At 42.9% G+C, this 19,941-nt stretch overlaps 1 protein-coding gene across 1 annotated transcript in view; it reads right to left on the minus strand.

Annotated features, from left to right (window-relative positions):
* The window catches only part of RNF121 (ring finger protein 121), a 67,614-nt gene that overhangs the window by 7,883 nt on the left and 39,790 nt on the right, over positions 1-19,941 (minus strand). Inside the window, exons 4-5 of the mRNA XM_010366923.2 lie at positions 6,843-6,997; positions 2,377-2,484 (exon numbers count right to left, since the gene is read on the minus strand). Coding sequence (XP_010365225.1) covers positions 2,377-2,484; positions 6,843-6,997 — 263 coding nt within the window. The remainder of the gene's footprint in view (positions 1-2,376; positions 2,485-6,842; positions 6,998-19,941) is intronic.

Genomic DNA, 19,941 nt, shown 5'->3' on the forward strand with positions numbered 1-19,941 from the left:
AATATTTAACTCACTAGAAATCATTGATCTTACGCCAATTAATTTGATCAGTAGCACAAAAATGATCAAGATTCTCAATTCTGTTTTCCTCATTGTAGAGTTTAGGCAAGTAAAAAGAAACTGTAATTACAGAAGAATTATATTTAAAACATAATGCAGAGGCCAGGCGTGGTGGCTCACGCCTGTAATCCCAACACTTGTGGGAGGCCAAGGCAGGTGGATCACCTGAAGTCAGTTCAAAACCAGCCTGGCCAACATGGTGAAACCCCATCCTTACTAAAAATACAAAAATTAGCCGGGTGTGGTGGCACATGCCTGTAGTCCCAGCTATTCAGGAGGCTGAGGCAGAATCATTTGAACCCGCTACTCGGGAGGTGGAGGTTGCAGTGAGCCACTGCACTCTAGCCTGGGTGATAAAGCATGACTCCATCTCAAAAAAAAAAGAAAAAAAAAAACCCATAATACAGAATCTTGATTTTTTTTTTTTAACCATACAGGTTAGAAAGTTTCCAGGAGATAGCTGTTTTCTTCGACAAGATGTGTTTGACTCTACAGTGATGAATTCATCTAAACCCTTCAGGAGCCTGTTTATTCTTTCAGCCTGTACTACCCCCGAAAGAAAGAATTTCATGAGTGTGCTCTCACTATATAAAACAGGATTTATTTTATTTATATTTTTTTTGAGATGGGGGTCTCCCTTTGTCACCTAGGCTGGAGTGCAGTGGCACAATCATAGCTCACTGCAGCCTTGAACTTCTGGGCTCAAGCAATCCTCCCACCTCAGCCTCCTGAGTAGCTGGGGATACAGGTGCACGCCACTACACCAAGCTAATTTTCTTTCTTTCTTTTTTTTTTTTAGAGTTGAGGGTCTCAATATGTTGTCCAGCTTGGTCTTGAACTCCTGGCCTCAAGCAGTCCTCCTGCCTCAGCCTCCCAAATAGCTGGGATTACAAGTGAGAGCCACCACACCTGGCCAGGATTTATTTTTACTTGTCCTAAAATAAACTCCTTTCAGAGACTCCTACTCCTGCCTAGGCTCAGGGAAGAGGCCAGTGATCATTCCATTCATTGTCTTAAATTTGAATCCTAAATCTCTAGCTTCAGTGCACTGTCCTAGGCTTAGGGCTCCTCGTGATCCACTGTCCACAGCCACCAGTATCTCATCCAAGAAATCATATTTCCACCCTCATCTGCCTCACTGTATGCTCCAGTCTTTGAGCTCAGGATTTCTTGGCACCTGATTCAATTCGGGGTAGGAAGACCTGTAAGCTAATAGAAATCTTCTGGAAGGCTTATGACAACTGAGGCAATAGCCAAAATTCCATTCCTAGGAATGCACCCTTAGGAAGCAACAGAGCAGCGTTATCTATGACGGTACTAAATTGAAACAACCTAAGTGCCCAACAATGAAGCAGGACTTAACATCCATGGCTTAACTTTCTACAGCTGTTTCCTGAGAAATCTTGTCGAATGTCAGCTATATTACAGGAAACACTAATTATGACCTGTGATTAGTACAATGCATCTGGACTGGGACATTCTTGAAACTGGATGTGTTCCTGGGGGAATGGGGCTCCTAGGCCAGGGTGACTTCCACACCGGTCTGTGTCATCTCATTCCCTCACACCAAAGCTCTGAGTCTACTGTGAAGACTGCAGACACTGCTCTGCTCTATCTTTTTGTTTTGTATCCTTCTAAGTCAAATCTGTTGCTAGCTGTAGCCAACCATGGTCATGTAGGTTGATGGTCTAGCCCAAGAGTCAGCAAACTTTTCCTATAAAGGGCGAGATGGTAAATATTTTAGGTTTTGTAGCCCATATGATCTTTATCACGACTATTCAACTCTGCTGTTTTAGTGGAAAAACAGCCACAGGCAATAAATAAATGAATGAGCATGACTATGTTCCAGTAAAACTTCATTTCATAATAACAGGTTGTGGGCTATTTGGCACAGAGGGCACAGTTTGCCAACCCCTGGCCTAGTTGAACATAAGGCCATTCATGCAGAGTGGATGTTGCAAATGAACAGTACACACCGATGAGAAAAACAGCTCTGTTAAAGTGACAGAATTATGGACAGCAGATTATAATAACTATTATGCTTACTTTGGTTACTAGACTTTTCCACTAAAATATAAAGCCTTGGAAAATATAAAATGATTTAGGACTTTGACACTGTATATATTCAGACATTCCTTGCTTTCTGCCAGCACAAATCACGGAAAGCCTGTCTTCTCCCATTCCTCCACAGCACCCAAGACTCCTATCCTGGATATTATGTCCCTCCTGTTAATAACCACGACTTGCAGCAAGAGGTACATCTCAAGAGCCACTCGTCCCCAAACTCCAGCAAAAACAAAAACAAAGGGTACTCACTTGAATAATAAGTTAAGACCAAAGAGGGTAAACATGACAGCCATGTAGCCAACGATGCCAGTGGCATAGCTGATTTTATAGATAAGCAGGAACCACTTATAAACCAACCTGGGGAAAGAAGAGAAAGTTAGTGCAGCTTACACAGAGATTCTGGCCTCAGTGGTCACTGGATCACCAGAATCCTTTATTCTCACATCAGTGGGGACACCACAGTCTTTGCTCAGGACTTACTGAGCAACTTCAGTTACTATTCAAAGCTGCTCACTCCCTTAACTGCAGAAATGCCTCCATATACTCGAGAAGTAGTGCTTTGTGTTTTCTTTTTTTTTTTTGGAGATGGAGTCTTGCTCTGTCACCCAAGCTGGAGTGCAGTGGCGCGACCTTGGCTCACTGCAACCTCTGCCTCCCGAGTTCAAGCGATTCTTCTGCCTCAGCCTCCTGAATAGCTGGGACTACAGGTGCCCACCACCACACCTGGCTAATTTTTATATTTTTTTAGTAGAGATGGGGTTTCACCACATTGGCCAGGCTGGTCTCGAATTCCTGACCTCATGATTCGCCTGCCTCAGCCTCCCAAAGTGCTGGGATTACAGACGTAAGCCACCACGCCCGGCTGTGCTTTGTATTTTCACGGTCTCAGACCAAGGAAAAGATTCCTAAAAAGGCAGTTTCTGCCTCACAGAAAGAGCAGAGCTGACCTTAGACAGCTATGTCACCTCAAATGAGGAAGTAAAAAGTATTAAACACAACTATGCTCAGAAGATTAACAGGCAGGAAGGCTAGTTGTTCAGAAACAGAAATCAAGAGACAAATCCGAGGTAGAATGAGCTACAGGTTTTTTGTACCTGGGCCTGGTTAGTCTGAATACAGCTTTGTTCCTATCCACAAGCCAAAAATGAAATGATGTATAATGAATTTGCTTCTGAAATGAATTTTCTTCTGAGGGAGAAGGGAAAGGAGAGAGGCACTTAAGAAGTACCTTTTGAGTTGGATGCAAGTGTGTGGTGGTGGTGAAGTAGAATGGGGTTGTCCATGTTCCTGAAGGAGCAGCAGTGTGCCCCAGGAGCCAATGAAGAACAGTGTACAATCTAATTGATGGATCCCAGTTACTAGACTCAGCAAGAAAGACGGTTTCCTGAATGAACCAGGGCCTTTTTTTTTTTTTTGGCTAGAGACAGGGTCTTGCAATGTTGCCCAGGCTGGCCTCCAACTCCTAGGCTCAAGGGATCCTCCCACTTCAGCCTCCCAAAGTGCTGGGATTACAAGCATAAACTGCTGCTGCTTGGCCAAACCAGAGCCTTTTAAAGGCTACAAGAGTGGGTTCCCATCATCAGGAGCCACTACTCTATCTCTGATGGGAGCTAATGAACAAGTTAGCAATCTGCCTGAATAAGCAGCACAAGTCTGTGTGGTTCCTGAGAGCTGACTAGGTTACTACCAACCCTGCTGAGCCCTAGGGAGGAAAGTCAAGGTCCTTCCCTGCCCGTGCCTCCTTGCTGTGGCCAGGCAAGCAGTGATGGTTTCTCAGGCTAAAGAAAGGACCCAAACATCTTCCTTCTAGTGCTGTCTTAAAGAATACACACAGTTCCATTCTCCAGGGTTTGCACTGATCATAAAGGAGAGAGACATAGTGAAAGGGACATGAAATTTTAGGTCAAAAAACTCAATATGGATTAAGTGATGTTTTAGTAGCTGGGTAACCTCAGATAAGTCAAATCACCTCTTTGAGACAAGAGAGGTGTACGGAGCCCATTTCCTGGTATATAATACATGTTCATGAAATGCTGCATGTATAGTACAAATAAGGATGTTTATGAAAGTGCTTTGAGGGCAGGCATAATGGCTCACACCTGGAATCCCAACACTTTGGGAGGCTGAGGTGGAAGGATTGTTTGAGTTCAGGAGTTCGAGACCAGCCTAGGAAACTCAGTGAGACCTTGTCTCTACTAAAAATAAAAATAAAAAAATAGCCAGGCAAGGTGGAGCATGCCTGTAGTCCCAGCTACTCCAGAGACTGAGACGGGAAAACTGGTTGAGCCGAGGAGAATGAGGCTGCAGTGAGTTGTGATCATGGCACTGCACTCTAGCCTGGGCGAGAAAGAGTGCGACCTCATCTCTGTTTTTAAAAAGTGCTTTGAAATTGTAAAGCACTATCAAATGTTAGTTACAGGGCCGGGCATGGTGGCTCACACCTGTAATCCCAGCACTTTGGGAGCCCCAGGCAGGCAGATCACTTGAGGTCAGGAGTTTAAGACCAGCCTGGCCAACGTGGTCTCTACCAAAAATACAAAAAAAAAAAAAAAAAAAAAGCCAGGCGCAGTGGCTCAAGCCTGTAATCCCAGCACTTTGGGAGGCCGAGACGGGTGGATCGCGAGGTCAGGAGATCGAGACCAACCTAGCTAACACGGCGAAACCCCGTCTCTACTAAAAAATACAAAAAACTAGCCGGGCGAGTTGGCGGGCGCCTGTAGCCCCAGCTACTTGGGAGGCTGAGGCAGGAGAATGGCGTAAACCCGGGAGGCGGAGCTTGCAGTGAGCTGAGATCCGGCCACTGCACTCCAGCCTGGGCGACAGAGCGAGACTCCGTCTCAAAAAAAAAAAAAAAAATTAGCTGGGTGTGGTGGCACACACCTGTAATCCCAGCTACTTGGGAGGTTGAGCCAGGAGAATTGCCTGAGCCCGGGAGACAGGGGTTGCAGTGAACTGCATTCCAGCCTGGGCGACAGAGTGAGACTGTCTCTAAATAAATAAATAAATAAATAGCAAGGAGTTACTGGCTGGGCACGGTGGCTCACAACTGTAATCCCAGCACTTTGGGAGGTCGAGGCAGGCAGATCATGAGGTCAGGAGATCAAGACATCCTGGCTAACATGATGAAAACCCGTCTCTACTAAAAAACTACAAAAAATTAGCCAGGCATGGTGGTGGGCGCCTGTAGTCCCAGCAACTCGGGAGGCTGATAGTCCCAGCAACTCGGGAGGAGAATGGTGTGAACCCAGGAGGCAGAGCTTGCAGTGAGCTGAGATTGCACCACTGCACTCTAGCCTGGGCGATAGAGCGAGACTCTGTCTCAAAAAAAAAAAAAAAAAAAAAAGGCTAGTAGTTACTATTATAAAAATCCTCCATATTAGAGACATATTTTCAATCATTTTAGCCAAAAGTTGGCACTGTTTGTAGTGTTCGTGGTGACTCTTACATTGTTCTATTACACTTTTTCTTCATATCACCTTATCTCCCTATGTGAGGTAGCAATTACTGTCCCATTTTTAGGGATGAAGAATTCAAGGCTCAGAAAGGTAAGGTCATACAGTTGAACAAGTGGCAGGGCTAGAGGTCCCAATCCACATTCATCCGGCTCCACATCCTGTATCTTCCACAATGGCCCTTAAAGTAAGTTACCAAAGCCAGAGAGAAACTTCTGGATCACCTATTTCACCTTATACAATGAAACTCCAGAAGGCCAGAGAAAGGCTTGCAGGAAAGTAGAACATAAGAATAGAAAGAAGAGCAGTCTACAATTGAAAGACTTTGGATCAGGTGGTCACAACTTTGAGGCTGGCCAGTCAAGCTCTCTTGGACCTACACAAACATCTGTCATAGCACTTACCAACTGCACTGCAACAGGAGCTTTCTCGTCCATCTCCTCCATTAAACAGAGTACTCCTTGAGACAGAGACCATGTCTTATCCAGCTCTGTATCCCCAGCGCTCAGCACAGGGCCTGGCACATAGTAGGTGCTTATTTGAATGAATGAGAAAATCTCTTTTTCTGTTGAGTACAGATATTAAATTACCTCACAAGCTGGTTGGGAGGATCAAATGAGAAACGAATTTGAATAAAATAAAAAGAATTATACAGGCAATGGCTGCTTTGTGACTCAAGAAGGAAGTATTATTTATTGGAAAATTATAAATTTGCTAAGATTCATTCATTCAACAAAAATTCGCAGAGTAAGCTACTTTGTGCCAGGCCCCATGGCAGGGCTTGAATATACAGTGACAAACAAAATGGATGTGGTTCCTGATCGCAGAGGTAAGAGTTTAGTGAGGGAGATAGATACCCAAAACAGTATTTAGTTATAAATTGTGGTAAGTTATATGAAGGAACAGTACTGTGCAATATGAGAGAACATACTGGAAAATCTAATTCAGAGATCAGAGAAGGGTTCACAGAAGAAAACATTTAAAATGAGACCACAATGATCACCATGATTTGCTTATTTTTGTTTGCCTTTAATATAAAAAGACCTTGAAACCATAAAGTAAGCTATACAGAAATATCTGGGGTTTTTAATCGATGAATAGGGGAGGGGGTCTCCCAATCAGCTCGTTTTAGAGGGGCCCCATGCCAAGTAATTTTGGCAGACAAAACCAGGAATTTTTTCAGTCTAAACCTATGCTCCTCCCATGCATTCCAACCCATTAGCTTCGGAAAACCAGGGCTCTTCCCACTATTTAAACTCTCACCTTGGAGTTGTCTGTACTAGAGGTTTTCGGGTGGCTCGGAAGGTGACAAAGGCTGTGACAGCAGAGAACAAGATCCAGATCACTAGGAACCTCCACCAGTGCAGCTTCACTGTGAAATAGAGGGGAACAACCCACATCTGAAAGAGGGTCACCATCTGAAACACAAACACAAGCACTTCAGCTCTAGCCAGCTCCCTCTGCAGCTCTGTCCACAGTCCCAAATGCAGCTTGTTTTCTATTTTAGCTTGATCCCCTCCTGTACTTCCAACTTTGGACAAAGGTAACTCCACTAGTGATACAAGTCAGAAACTTAGGACCATATTTGACTCCTCCTCCCTTTCATCCCTCACTCAACTATCTCTCGGATATATTCTTTCCTTTCCCTTTGAGCTCCTGCTACCACTTGGCTGGCTGACTGCAATGAGCTCTTTGTTAATCTCTCTGCATTCAGTGTCTATCCTTTTGAGGAGTGAAAGAACGGTACCCCGAACACGAAATCTTGACCATGTCATTTCTCTGCTTGAACAGTCCCCCTGCATAAAGGACAGGATCCAACATTCCTTTTATTTATTTTGAGATGGAGTCTTGCTCAGGTTGCCCAGGTTGGAGTGTAATGGCTTGATCTCGGCTCACTTGTAGCCTCTGCCTCCCAGGTTTAAGCGATTCTCCTGCCTCAGCCTCCCGAGTAGCTGGGATTACAGGCACATGCCACCATGCCTGGCTAATTTTTGTATTTTTAGTAGAGAGGATCCGACATTCTTAGCCAGGCTGTCAAATCCCCCATAATATGGCCCCAACCTACTATTTCAAGGGCCATCTACCACTCCCCAGGCCTTTAAGTCAGGTTGTCCCCATCAGGTTGTCCTTCCCACCTGCCTTTCTGCCTGACAATATCACATCCAAGACACACAAGGCCTTCAGTCTCCTTTCCAGGCAGAAAGTGCTTTCCAGTGCTCCAAATGCACTTTCTTTTCTAACATCATTATAGTGCTTATCTAGAGTATGAGGCTGGGCTTGAATTCATTCTCTACCTGTATGTAAGCTCCTTGTGGGCAGTGACTAGGCCGTATTCCCATTTCCTCTACACTAGAAAACTGCTGGCACATGATATGTCCTCAATAAATTCCAATAAATAAAAGGAAAGTAAAACGAGAGTAGGACTCCCTCAGAGAGAGGTACATTTCTATTTTAAAGAGTGCCTGTTTTACTCTCCCTCCTTCAGAGCCTTCCCTCAGAATTGTTAGCTGAAGTTTTTTAAAGGCACAAAATAATTCTAACTCCAAGACAGAAGTTTGAAGTCATCACCAGTCTTCTCTCCAATGCCTCCTAACTCCCTTCCCAACCACCCTTCTGTCACTAGATGTCACCCTTCTCCAGTGAGTAGCAGGTATAAAAAAAGATAGCACATAATACGTAATGGAGGTTTTCTTCCTGATGCCATCAACAAAATGAAAGAATATTTTTTAAAAAACAACAACAAAAAAGAGAGATACAGAGAGGAAAAGAGTGGCTAGTTTCCTGGCGTTCTATAGTAAACTAAGAAAGTATTTACTTGGCCGGGCGTGGTGGCTCACACTTGTAATCCCAGCACTTTGGGAGGCTGAGGTGGGTGGATCACGAGGTCAGGACATTGAGACCATCCTGGCTAACACGGTGAAACCTCGTCTCTAATAAAAATACAAAAAAAAAAAAAAATTAGCTGGGCATGGTGGCAGGCGCCTGTAGTCCCAGCTACTCACTCGGGAGGCTGAGGCAGGAGAATGGTGTGAACCCGGGAGGCGGGGCTTGCAGTGAGCCGAGATCGCGCCACTGCACTGCAGCCAAGGTGACAGAGCAAGACTCTGTCTCAAAAAAAAAAAAAGATTAGGGATTTCTAGACCAGTGCTATCCAAACAAAATATCATGCAAGTCACGAACATAGTTTAAAATCTTCTAGTTACATTTTTTAAAAGGTAAGAAGAAACAAGTTTTCATTTCAATAATATATTCTATTTACCCCAATATATACAAAATATCTCAATATGTATTCAAGATTAAAATTATTTACGAAATGGCTTACTTTTTTTGGTACTAAGGCTTTGAAATCAAATATGTATTTTACATTTACAACAGACTAGCTACATTTCAAGTGGTCAGCAGCCACATGGGACTGATGGCTGCCATAATAGGTAGTGCAGCTTAGAGCTTCATTTTAGTGTTTGTCTGTAGCTACCATTCTCTTATAGACTTCTCTGTGACAAGAAAAAGCCTCAGATGGTCAGGCATGGTGGCTCACACCTGTAATCCCAGCACTTTGGGAGGCCAAGGCAGGTGGATCACCTTAGGTCAGCAGTTTAAGACCAGCCTGGCCAACATGGTGAAACCCCGTCTCTACTAAAAATATAAAAATTAGCCAGGCCTGGTGGCAGGCACCTGTAATTTCAGCTACTTGGGAGGCTGAGGCAGGAGAATCACTTGAAACTGGGGAGGTGGAGGTTGCAGCGAGCTGAGATCGCGCCATCACGCTCCAGCCCAGGTGACGGAGTGTGAGACTCCATCTTAAAACAAAAAACAAAACACACACACACACACACACACACACACACACACACACAAGCGTCATTTTACAGGAAAAAAGAAACAGAACAGAACAGAGAAAATGGTAAGCAGAACCACTTTGCTTTAGAGGTTCCCATTCTGTGTACCTGAGGGTACTGGCTGCTGGTCCATGAGCCATGAAGCCTCAATAACAATTCACTGCACAGGAACCCACAACTGACTCTCTGAATGAAGCATTCTAAAACAGTCTGACCTTACATAAAAAGTGTGGAAGCACCAGGATGTACTAACAAACGGCTACCCAAATAATGCCCCAGGTGCCATTTTCTAGGAGACACTAGGAGCACCAGGAAAAGACATCACAACTAGGGGAAAAGGCAACCCAACTTATGAAACTAAAAGGGTGGCATATGGCAAGAAGGGGTGGAGGGTTTTTGGTCTTCACGCTATTTGCTTTAACAGGCTCATGGGGCTGTTTACAAAACAGTAGGCCCAGAGAAGAATTAAATCACATAGTCTGGTCACATTTGCTCTCTCTGAGAAAAAAACAGAAATTCCTGTTCTCCTGCCAGTTTTTCAAAAACTTGGCTGTTGCATTGAAACAACCAGCCTGCTCTAAGATGCTCTTTCCCACTCCCCACCAATCACCAATAGCATGTTCTGAGGAGGAATGTGAATCAAGGTAAGTTTCTCTACATGAGCTGCAGCTCTGCACATTTTGGGTGAGGAGAGAAGCAGAGATCCTGGATTCTATTCTGAGTTAGACAAAGACACAATTAGGATTAAGTCTGGGCATCAGGAAAGAAAAATCTTGTTTTGTTTTGTAGTTTTCGGGCTTGAAATTTTAGGATGAAAAAACTACATCTAGAGATATACATCAAGTATGTAAAGCTACATCAAGTCACATCAAGAGAAAGAGAGAGAGAGACTGTGTGTGAGAGAGAAGAGACAGAGAACAAGAGGCGAGAGAGAAAGGGAAAAAAGGGGAGAGAGAAAGGAATTTAGAGATAGGATTAGGCTTTCTAAAACCAGATGGTGGAGTAGAAGCCCAGCAGACCAGGGTTCTAGTACCATTCTGCCTCCAACTCACTGGGTCACCCTAAGGAGGTCCTTCCTCCTTCCTTGGAGGAAGGGATTGGCTTGATTTTTCAAACCCCTTCAAGTTCTAACAGGCTAAGTTTCTATCAACTAGTTCTGTATCCCAGACTTCCTAGGAGAGTAGAGACAGTGTTCACCCACTTACTCATTCAACTCATTAAGTATTAATTTTGCATTTAATGGGAAAAGGAGTACAGAAATAAACATGACCTCTAGTCCTCTAGGAGCTACCAGGTTAGCTGCAAGAAAAAGATCTAAATCAAACTCTAATTTTAATGATTCTGTTAGCCTTCAGACCATTTCTAGAAGTCCAAATAGAAATGATTAAAGAATGAACAAAATGAAATGATACACTGAAATGATCAGAAATTTTAGAATTAAAGCTATCTAAATATGAATCCCAATACAGCTAATTACTGTGTTAACGTAGGCAGATCACTTAACTCTGATAAGCTTTGGTTCTCTAAACTATGGTAAAATGGGGTTAATGGTATCTATTCTCATAAGGTTGTATGGATTAAATGAGTTAAGGCATGGAAACACTTAGAACAGTGCCTAATAATGTCAGCACTCATTATGAGTAGTGTAGTAAATATAAGCATTTGATATAATAGTTCTTATATTTAAATGGAAGTAATATATATAAAACAAGTGTGGTGCATAATTCATAATAAGCGCTCAGTAAATGAGAGCTCTTATTACGGCTTTGCATGATTAAAAATGTATAAAGTCTGGGAGGCCGAGACAGGCGGATCACAAGGTCAGGAGATCGAGACCATCCTGGCGAACACAGTGAAACCCCGTCTCTACTAAAAATACAAAAAACTAGCCGGGTGACGAGGCGGGCGCCTGTAGTCCCAGCTACTTGGGAGGCTGAGGCAGGAGAATGGCGGGAACCCGGGAGGCGGAGCTTGCAGTGAGCTGAGATCCGGCCACTGCACTCCAGCCTGGGCGACAGAGCAAGACTCCGCCTCAAAAAAATAAATAAATAAATAAATAATAAATAAATAAATAAATAATTAAAAATAAATAAATAAATAAAAATGTATAAAGTCACACATACAAAGGAGCAAAGACCAGAATGAGGAAACCAAAATAACTGACATATGAAAAGTGATGAGGTTATAAGCAATTTCTTATTAATGTTTAATTGTCCTTTCTAGGAAAAATAAATTATCAGAAAACACAAACCAAGGATTTGAGGCCATTTTCAGGTCCCCAGGCTGTCTCCATTAGAGAGTGAAAGACAGCTTATGCTTGGGGCCTAGAAAGCAGCTGCTGGTGGAAGGGCCCAGTTCCTGGGGAAGAGCAAGGCAGAGGAGCTGAGTGAACAGAACATTCTACCATGCGATAAAAGGGGAAGTTACCTGGTTTCTTTATTTGGTTTAAAATTTCTACTGTAGGCTGGGCATGGTGGCTCACTCCTATAATTCCAGCACTTTGTGGGGCTGAGGCAGACGGATCGCTTGAGCCCAGGAGTTTGAGACCAGCCTGGGCAACATGGCGCAACCCTGCCTCTTAAAAAAAAAAAAAACAATTGGGAGGCCGAGACGGGCGGATCACGAGGTCAGGAGATCGAGACCATCCTGGCTAACACGGTGAAACCCCGTCTCTACTAAAAAAAAATACAAAAAACTAGCCGGGCGAGGTGGCGGGCGCCTGTAGTCCCAGCTACTCGGGAGGCTGAGGCAGGAGAATGGCGTAAACCCGGGAGGCGGAGCTTGCAGTGAGCTGAGATCCGGCCACTGCACTCCAGCCCCGGCGACAGAGCGAGACTCCGTCTCAAAAAAAAAATAAAAAAAAAAATAAAAAAAAAAAAAAAACAAAAAACAAATTTTCAGTTTCTACTTTAGTATTTATTGGCATTTTGCTTGGTAAATAAGTTTAAACTTCATTAAGGAAGGCATATAAATGGCAATAAACAGCTAAAAGTTATACAGAACAATTGCAGGGCCTCTGGTGCCATCTCATGGCAACACTTACGGAGACACATTTGGTTCACTAATTTGCTCAAACACTTGTGCCTGATGCTATAGAAAGCATGAAAGCCTTGGCCCTCCAGGACTTGGCTGATGGGATATAAACACATGAATTAGGTGGCCAGTACAAAGCATCAAGTACTGACATGGGAATTCAGAGGAAAGATGAGGCAGGAGCTGTGAGGAAAACATCCTGGAAGAGGCAGAGTTCTGAATGATTCTAAAGGAGGCTTGGGGCCGGGTGCGGTGGCTCAAGCCTGTAATCCCAGCACTTTGGGAGGCCGAGGCGGGCGGATCACGAGGTCAGGAGATCGAGACCATCCTGGCTAACACGGTGAAACCCCGTCTCTACTAAAAAATACAAAAAAAAAAACTAGCTGGGCGAGGTGGCGGGCGCCTGTAGTCCCAGCTACTGGGGAGGCTGAGGCAGGAGAATGGCGTGAATCCGGGAGGCGGAGCTTGCAGTGAGCTGAGATCCGACCACTGCACTCCAGCCCGGGCGACACAGCGAGACTCCGTCTCAAAAAAAGGGCTATGGGTCTGGCCAGGTGGAAGGAGTAACACAAAAGTTATTCATCCTTCTTTCCCTGAATGTGTAAATACAAAGCTGAAGACTAGCCTGAAACTAACTCATTGATTTACTGAGGGACAAGAATAGCAATATCCTGCTTATTCCTCCACAAGGCTAAAATAGTTGAGATGGTGATGTCAGATGCTAACAGTAAGAGCTATTCCACATTTAAATGGATTGCCTCTTAACTGAGATCTGGAACCATGAGTAGACGGTGTATTGGTAGAGATGGAATCAACACTACCTGACAATTATTTCTAAGAAGAAAACCTGCAGATCCCTTTCATCTCAGAGAAATCAGAATTCATGAAAACAGATCATATCTTTCCCTGTGCATCAGGTGCCTTTCCAGTCCGCAGATGCTTGGCACTTTTGACTTTCAGGATTCTCATCTTACCACCTCTGCATCGCCTCATGTTGTAAGCTAGAGATCATCTCCTCATGTTGTAAGCTAGAGATAAGTTTTCCAGGCATAAACTTATCTCTTCCCCTAACATCCCTGAGGGAGCTAAAGAGTAAAGTTAGACTCTGACTAGATGATGAAAACTGAGCTATGCAGAAGCCAAAAGTCTGGTTTGGGCTAGGTTTCCAATCCAGATCTTCTGTCTCGTTAAGTTGCGTACCAATCATCATTCACTGAGTTTGTGGGGAAATCTGGAGAGGCTAGGTAGGCAAGATGATGAAGAGACTTAAGAGGAGGTTGAGAAAGTACCTGAGATCCAAGGAAAGGACTTATGCAACAGGCGTTAAATAAGGAAACTCAAGAGGGTTAAAAACTTCTATGGCAGAAATTGACAAAAATTTCCTGAAGCCTTTAAGAGGAACCTACAGAAAGAGCACTTAACCAAGAATCAGATTTTGGTTTTAGGTCCAACTTTCCAATTTAATGGTCCTGTGTTCCCAGTAATCACTTCAGGATTCTGTACCTTGGTTTACTAATCTGAAAACTGGAGATAAATACCTACCCTGACTACCTTGCAGAGCTGTTATGAGGTTCCAAGAGAGAGTAAATGAGAAGAATTCAAGTCTGCTGAGGAGAAAGAACCAACCACAATTCAGTATAAGTGCTATAACAGAGTAGGTGGAGTGTTTTTTAAATCATCAACAAATCTGAACTATAAGCAATCTAAAGTATTAGTATTGCTAGAATTGAAAAGAACAGTATCTAAAATTTAGATACAGTATGATCTCTTACTCCAAACAACAGGGCTTTTTTTTTTTTTTTTGTATTTTTACAAAGTTTTTGTTTTAAATTTTACATTTGTTCTTTTAACCTTATTTATTTGGCCTCTTCTTTGTAAGTAGGGGTTTGTTTTTTGGGGGTTTTTTTGGTTTGCTTTTTGTTTTCTGAGACGGAGTTTCACTCTTGCCACCCAGGCTGGAGTGCAGTGGCATGATCTTGGCTCACTGCAACCTCTGCTACCCGGGTTTAGGCAATTCTCCTGCCTCAGCCTCCCCAGTAGCTGGGATTACAGGCACCTGCCACCACGCCTGGCTAATTTTTGTATTATTAGTAGAGACAGGGTTTTACCATGTTGGCCAGGCTGGTCTCAAACTCCTGACCTGAGGTGATCTGCCCACCTCGGCCTCCCAAAGTGTTAGGATTACAGGCTCAAGCCACTGCGCCCAGACTGCTTTTTGTTTTTGACACAGGGTCTCACTCTGTTGCCCAGGACGGAGTGCAGAGGCACAGTCACAGCCCACTGCAGCCTCAACCTCCCAAGCTCAAGTGATCCTCCCATATCAGCCTCCGAAGTAGCTAGAACTACAGGCCTAGGCTACCACACCCAGCTAATTTTTTTTTTTAAAGATTAGGTCTTACTACGTTGCCCAGGCTGGTGTCAAACTCCTGGGATCAACCTATCCTTCCACTCCAGTCTTCCAAAATGCTGGAATGGAATTACAGGCATGAGCCACTATGCCCAGCCTACATTTTTTTTTTTTTTTTGAGACAGAGTTTCGCTCTTGTTGCCCAGGCTGGCACGCAAAGGCACAGTCTCGGCTCACCGCAACTTCCGCCTTCTGGGTTCAAGTGATTCTCCTGCCTCAGCCTCCTGAGTAGCTGGGATTACAGGCATGCACCACCACACCCGGCTAATATTGTATTTTTAGTAGAGACAAGGTTTCTCCATGTTGGTCAGGCTGGTCTCCAACTCCCGACCTCACGTGATCTGCCCACTCGGCCTCCCAAAGTGCTGGAATTATAGGCATGAGCCACCGCACCCAGCCGCCCAGCCTACATTTCTCTTAATGTGAAGGTTGGACTTCAGCTTCTAAGTTATGGACAGAACTTAATACTTCTCAGTGGGCTGGCATACCTGCTCATCATCAGTCTCATAGCTGGCAATATCCATATCGCTCTAGGTTCTAGAGCCTATGACAGTGTTTCTCATCAGGGGTGATTTGTTTCCCAGGGGACATGTGGCAATGTCTGCAGACATCTGGTTGTTACAAGTGGACAAGGGTGTCAGCAGCATCTAGTGAATAGAGGGTAGGGATGCTATTAAACATTCCATAATATACAGGACAGCCCCCGAGAAAACAAAGAGTTATCTGGCCCAAAATGCCAATAGTTCCTCTGTTGAGAAACCTTGGTCTAGGAGAACAGAGCTAGTGCTTTTCCATTCAGTGGTCATGGAGGCCCACTAACAGGCTGCACCACCAACCCGCACTAGTGAAGAACAAAAAGTTTCATTCAGTTTGAAAGAAACAGAGCCTTATCAATTAATTCCATCATTTCTTGGCATGCCATAAGAGGCATTTTTTTTGAAAGCTCTAATGGCTAATTTCAAACAGTTCATGTTTCTACTACTCAACAACAATCCCAGTGCCTCTCCTTTACACAACATTCTCTGGGGAGTCTTCCTGATTCTTTCATTACTATTCCTCACCCCATAGACATTCTAATGTGCTTCACATGTGTATTTTTATTTGTACCTGTTCATACAAACTGTTTATTGCTTTCTCTGCTTATATTTTTATTAACTGGCATTGTGTTATACATCTTTCTGTTTCTTACTTTTTCCTCTCAGTACTATGATTTTAAGGTCCTCCCAAGTTCCTACAGGTACTTAATGTATTGCTTTTAACTGTAAAACAATTTCACGATACGCATCTGTCACATTTTACCTATTTACTCCCTCAGAGATAGATATCCACATTGCCTCCAACTCCCCAATGTTCAGCCATAAGTAACACTTCAGGGAACACCCTCTTCCATGTCCCCTTAGGATGTGTCACAGGGTATGTGTATATTCACTCTGACTCAGCAATGCCATGCTGCTATCCACAATGCCTGCACCAGTCTTCATACCCACAAAAAAGTACAAAAAAGCTCCTATAGCCTCTGATCCTTGCCAACACTTGGCACTATTCAGCTTTCTAGTTTTTGCCAACCTAAAAATAGATGAAAAGCGGTATCTCATATTTTTATGTGCATTTCTCTAATTACTAATGACTCTGACATCTCTTTTCATGCTTGATGGCCTTTTGGGTTTCCTCTCCTGTAAATATGTTCACATCCCTGGCCTGTTTTTCTGTTGGAGCTGCTGTCTTTTGTTGATTTGTAGGAGTTTCTCTGTCTGTTTTAATCTACTGTCAGTTTTAATCATTATTCATCTCTTCTCCATTCAGTTATCAGTTAACTCTGCCTATCATATCTTTAACAGAACAGAAATCCTTAATTTATAAAATCAAATTTATCAAATCTTTCTTACTTGTTTATATTTTTATTTTTTAAAAACTCCATTTGTTTATTTATTTATTTATTTTGAGACAGGGTTTCATCTGCTACCCACACTGTAGTGAACTGCCATGATCTCAGTTCACTGCAACCTCAAACTCTTGGGCTCAAGTGATCCTTCCACCTCAGCCTCCTGAGTAGCTGGGACTACAGGCATGCACCACCACACCTGGCTACGTTTTGTATTTTTTGTAGAGATAGGGTTTGGCCATGTTGCCCAAGCTGGTCTTGAACCTCTGGGCTCAAGTGATCTGCCCACCTCAGCCTCCCAAAGTGCTGGGATTAAAGGCATGAGTTACCCCACCCAGTCTGCTTACATTTTAAAAATTAGTTTCATAACTTTACCTTTCATAATTAGGTCTTTATGTTGAGTCCCCTTTGTATTCAGTATTATGTACAAATCCAGTTTTAATTTTTCTCCTTGTGGTGAGCCAGTTTTCTCAACTAATCTACTTAACAATGAATACCTTCTTACTGATTGGTGGTTACATCTTTATTGTACATTAAATTCCCATCTATCTCTGAGATCTGCATTTTGTCCCACTGGTCTGTTTGTCTATTCTTATAGTGTATCTTAAGGTAAGGTAAGTCCCTGTCTTGGTAGTTGCTTTCTTGCTTGCTTTATTTTTGAACTTTAGGTAGAGAAAAAAATAAATTATTCAAATTCTTTGGTTAATAAACATTCTCATCATTAGACCATGCATGGACCACTTTTAATTTTTTAAAGTTATTATTATTTTGTCTTTTTTTAAATGACAGAGTCTCACTCTGTCACCCACACTGGAGTACAGTGATGTGATCATAGTTTACTAAAGCCTTAAACTCCTGGGCTCAAGCAATCTTCCCGCCTCAGCCTCCCAAGTAGCTGGCATTACAGGTGCACACCACCACACTCAGCTAATTTTTTAATTTTTAGAAGAAACGGGGTCTCCCTGCATTGCCCAGGCTGGTCTGGAACTCCTGGGATCAAGTGATCCTTCTACCTTAGTCTCCCAAAGCGCTGGGATTAGAGGTATAAGCCACTGTGTCAACCAAAACTACTTTTGTGGTTTCAAAAACCAAAAAATTTTCCATTTTATCCATCTTTGAGTATACAGTTCAATAATGGTATGTATTACTGTCTGTTACTATTCTGTAACAGATCTCCAGAACTTTTTTGTCTTGCAAAATGGAAACTCTATAGCCCCTAATTCCCCCCAACCCCTAGCCATCATTCTACTTTGTTTCTAGGAATTGACTACCTTTAGATATCTCATATAAGTGGAATCATATCGGTCTCTTTGTGACTGGCTTATTTCACTTAGTATGTCTTCAAGGTTCATCCATCCTGTACCACATGACATAATTTCTTCACTTTTTACATTAATTATTTAATAACATGATAAATACTGAACCCACAAATGAACCTAAGATGTGAAACATCTAAAATTACTTATATCTAGCTATGTGCTCTTCTCTATCCTATCCTGCAATCTCTCTTCTATACAAGGTTATCATTATCTGGAATCTTGATTGTATTCCCTTGCTTTTTAAAATACGGTTTTGTCTTGGCACGGTGGCTCATGCCAGTAATCCCAATACTTTGAGAGGTCAAGGTGGGAGGATTGCTTGAGCCCAGGAGTTGGAGACCAGTCTTGTCAACACAGGAAGACCCCCACCTCCAGAAAAAAAATTGTTTTAATTAGCCAGGTATGGGTGGTGCACACCTGTGGTCCCAATTACTTGGGAGGCTAAGGTGGGAGGATCAACAGAGCCCAGAAGGTTGAGGCTGCAGTGAGCTGTGATCATGCCGCCACACTCCAGACTGGGTGACAGAGAAAGACCCCGTCTCAAAATAAAGTAAAATATGGTTTTATCACACAGATACATAATTTTAAAACACACTGTTGATGCATAACACAAACTTAGCCAAAAAAAAGAAAACATACCACTGAAGTTTCCATTATTTTTACCTTTCTATAAAAAGTGTCAACTTATAAGTGGTCTTCTAGGGCTTATCTTTTGTACTCAATATTATACCACTAAGCTTCATCCTTACCATTATTTGTAGCTATAGTTATTTATATTTTGTTTTTATAAGTATGTCATATGTATTATTTTATATTTCATTATGTGAATATATCACAACTAACTTACCCATTCACCTTTACGTATTGTCATTTTCAAATTTTTGCTACTGTAAATAGTGTTGCTATGAAAAATCGTAAGAGGGGCCGGGCACAGTGGCTCACATCTGTAATCCCAGCACTTTGGGAGGCTGAGGCAGGTGGATCACCTGAGGTCAGGAGTTCGAGACCAGCCTGACCAACATGGTGAAACCCTGTTTCTACTAAAAAATACAAAAAGTAGCTGGGCATAGTGGCGGGCGCCTGTAATCCCAGCTACTCGGGAGGCTGAGGGAGGAGAATTGCTTGAACCCAGTAGGTAGAGGTTGCAGTGAGCTGAGATCATGCCACTGCACTCCAGCCTGGGCAACAGAACAAGAGTCTGACTCAAAAAAAGAAGAAAGAAGAAAGAAAAATCCTAGGAGGGTGTACCAAAATCTTCTCCTGCCATATATCTAGGAATTAAACTCCCAGATCATACGGAGTTTAATTTAAAAACAGTTTGAAACTTTTTTTCAAAGTGGTTTCTCCACAAAGGAAACAATTTAACTGAGCACAGCCCCAGCATGGGAATAGAAAGGATCAACGAATATCCACTGACTGAACAAATAAATAGACAGTACACAATAAATACTAGCTAGTGTTATTAATTATGTCTACGTAATTACATAAGTGGTAATGTCCCAACTATACTTATGCTCTGCTTCTCCTCCCTAGAACTGACCTTTAACCTACTGCAGATTTGAGAATGAGAGGTCCACAAGAATTGTAAAATTGGTGGCTATGGCTATTACCTAAAATATGCCCAGGCAGGCAGAAGAACTTTGTAAGAACCAAGATAGAAAATCAGGAATAGCAAGATGGGCCATCCAAACAGAATAGCAAAAGATAGAGTACTTAGCCAACAAGATTGTTCATAAATTGGGCCAGGGGTGGTGGCTCACACCTGTAATCCCAGCACTTTGCAAGGCCGAGGCAAGTGGATCACTTGGGTGGATCACTTGAAGTCCAGAGTTCGAGATCAGCCTGGCCAACATGGTGAAACCCCTTCTCTACTAAAATACAA

The sequence above is a fragment of the Rhinopithecus roxellana genome, chromosome 15 (assembly GCF_007565055.1).
Source record: "Rhinopithecus roxellana isolate Shanxi Qingling chromosome 15, ASM756505v1, whole genome shotgun sequence".
Lineage (NCBI taxonomy): Eukaryota > Metazoa > Chordata > Mammalia > Primates > Cercopithecidae > Rhinopithecus > Rhinopithecus roxellana.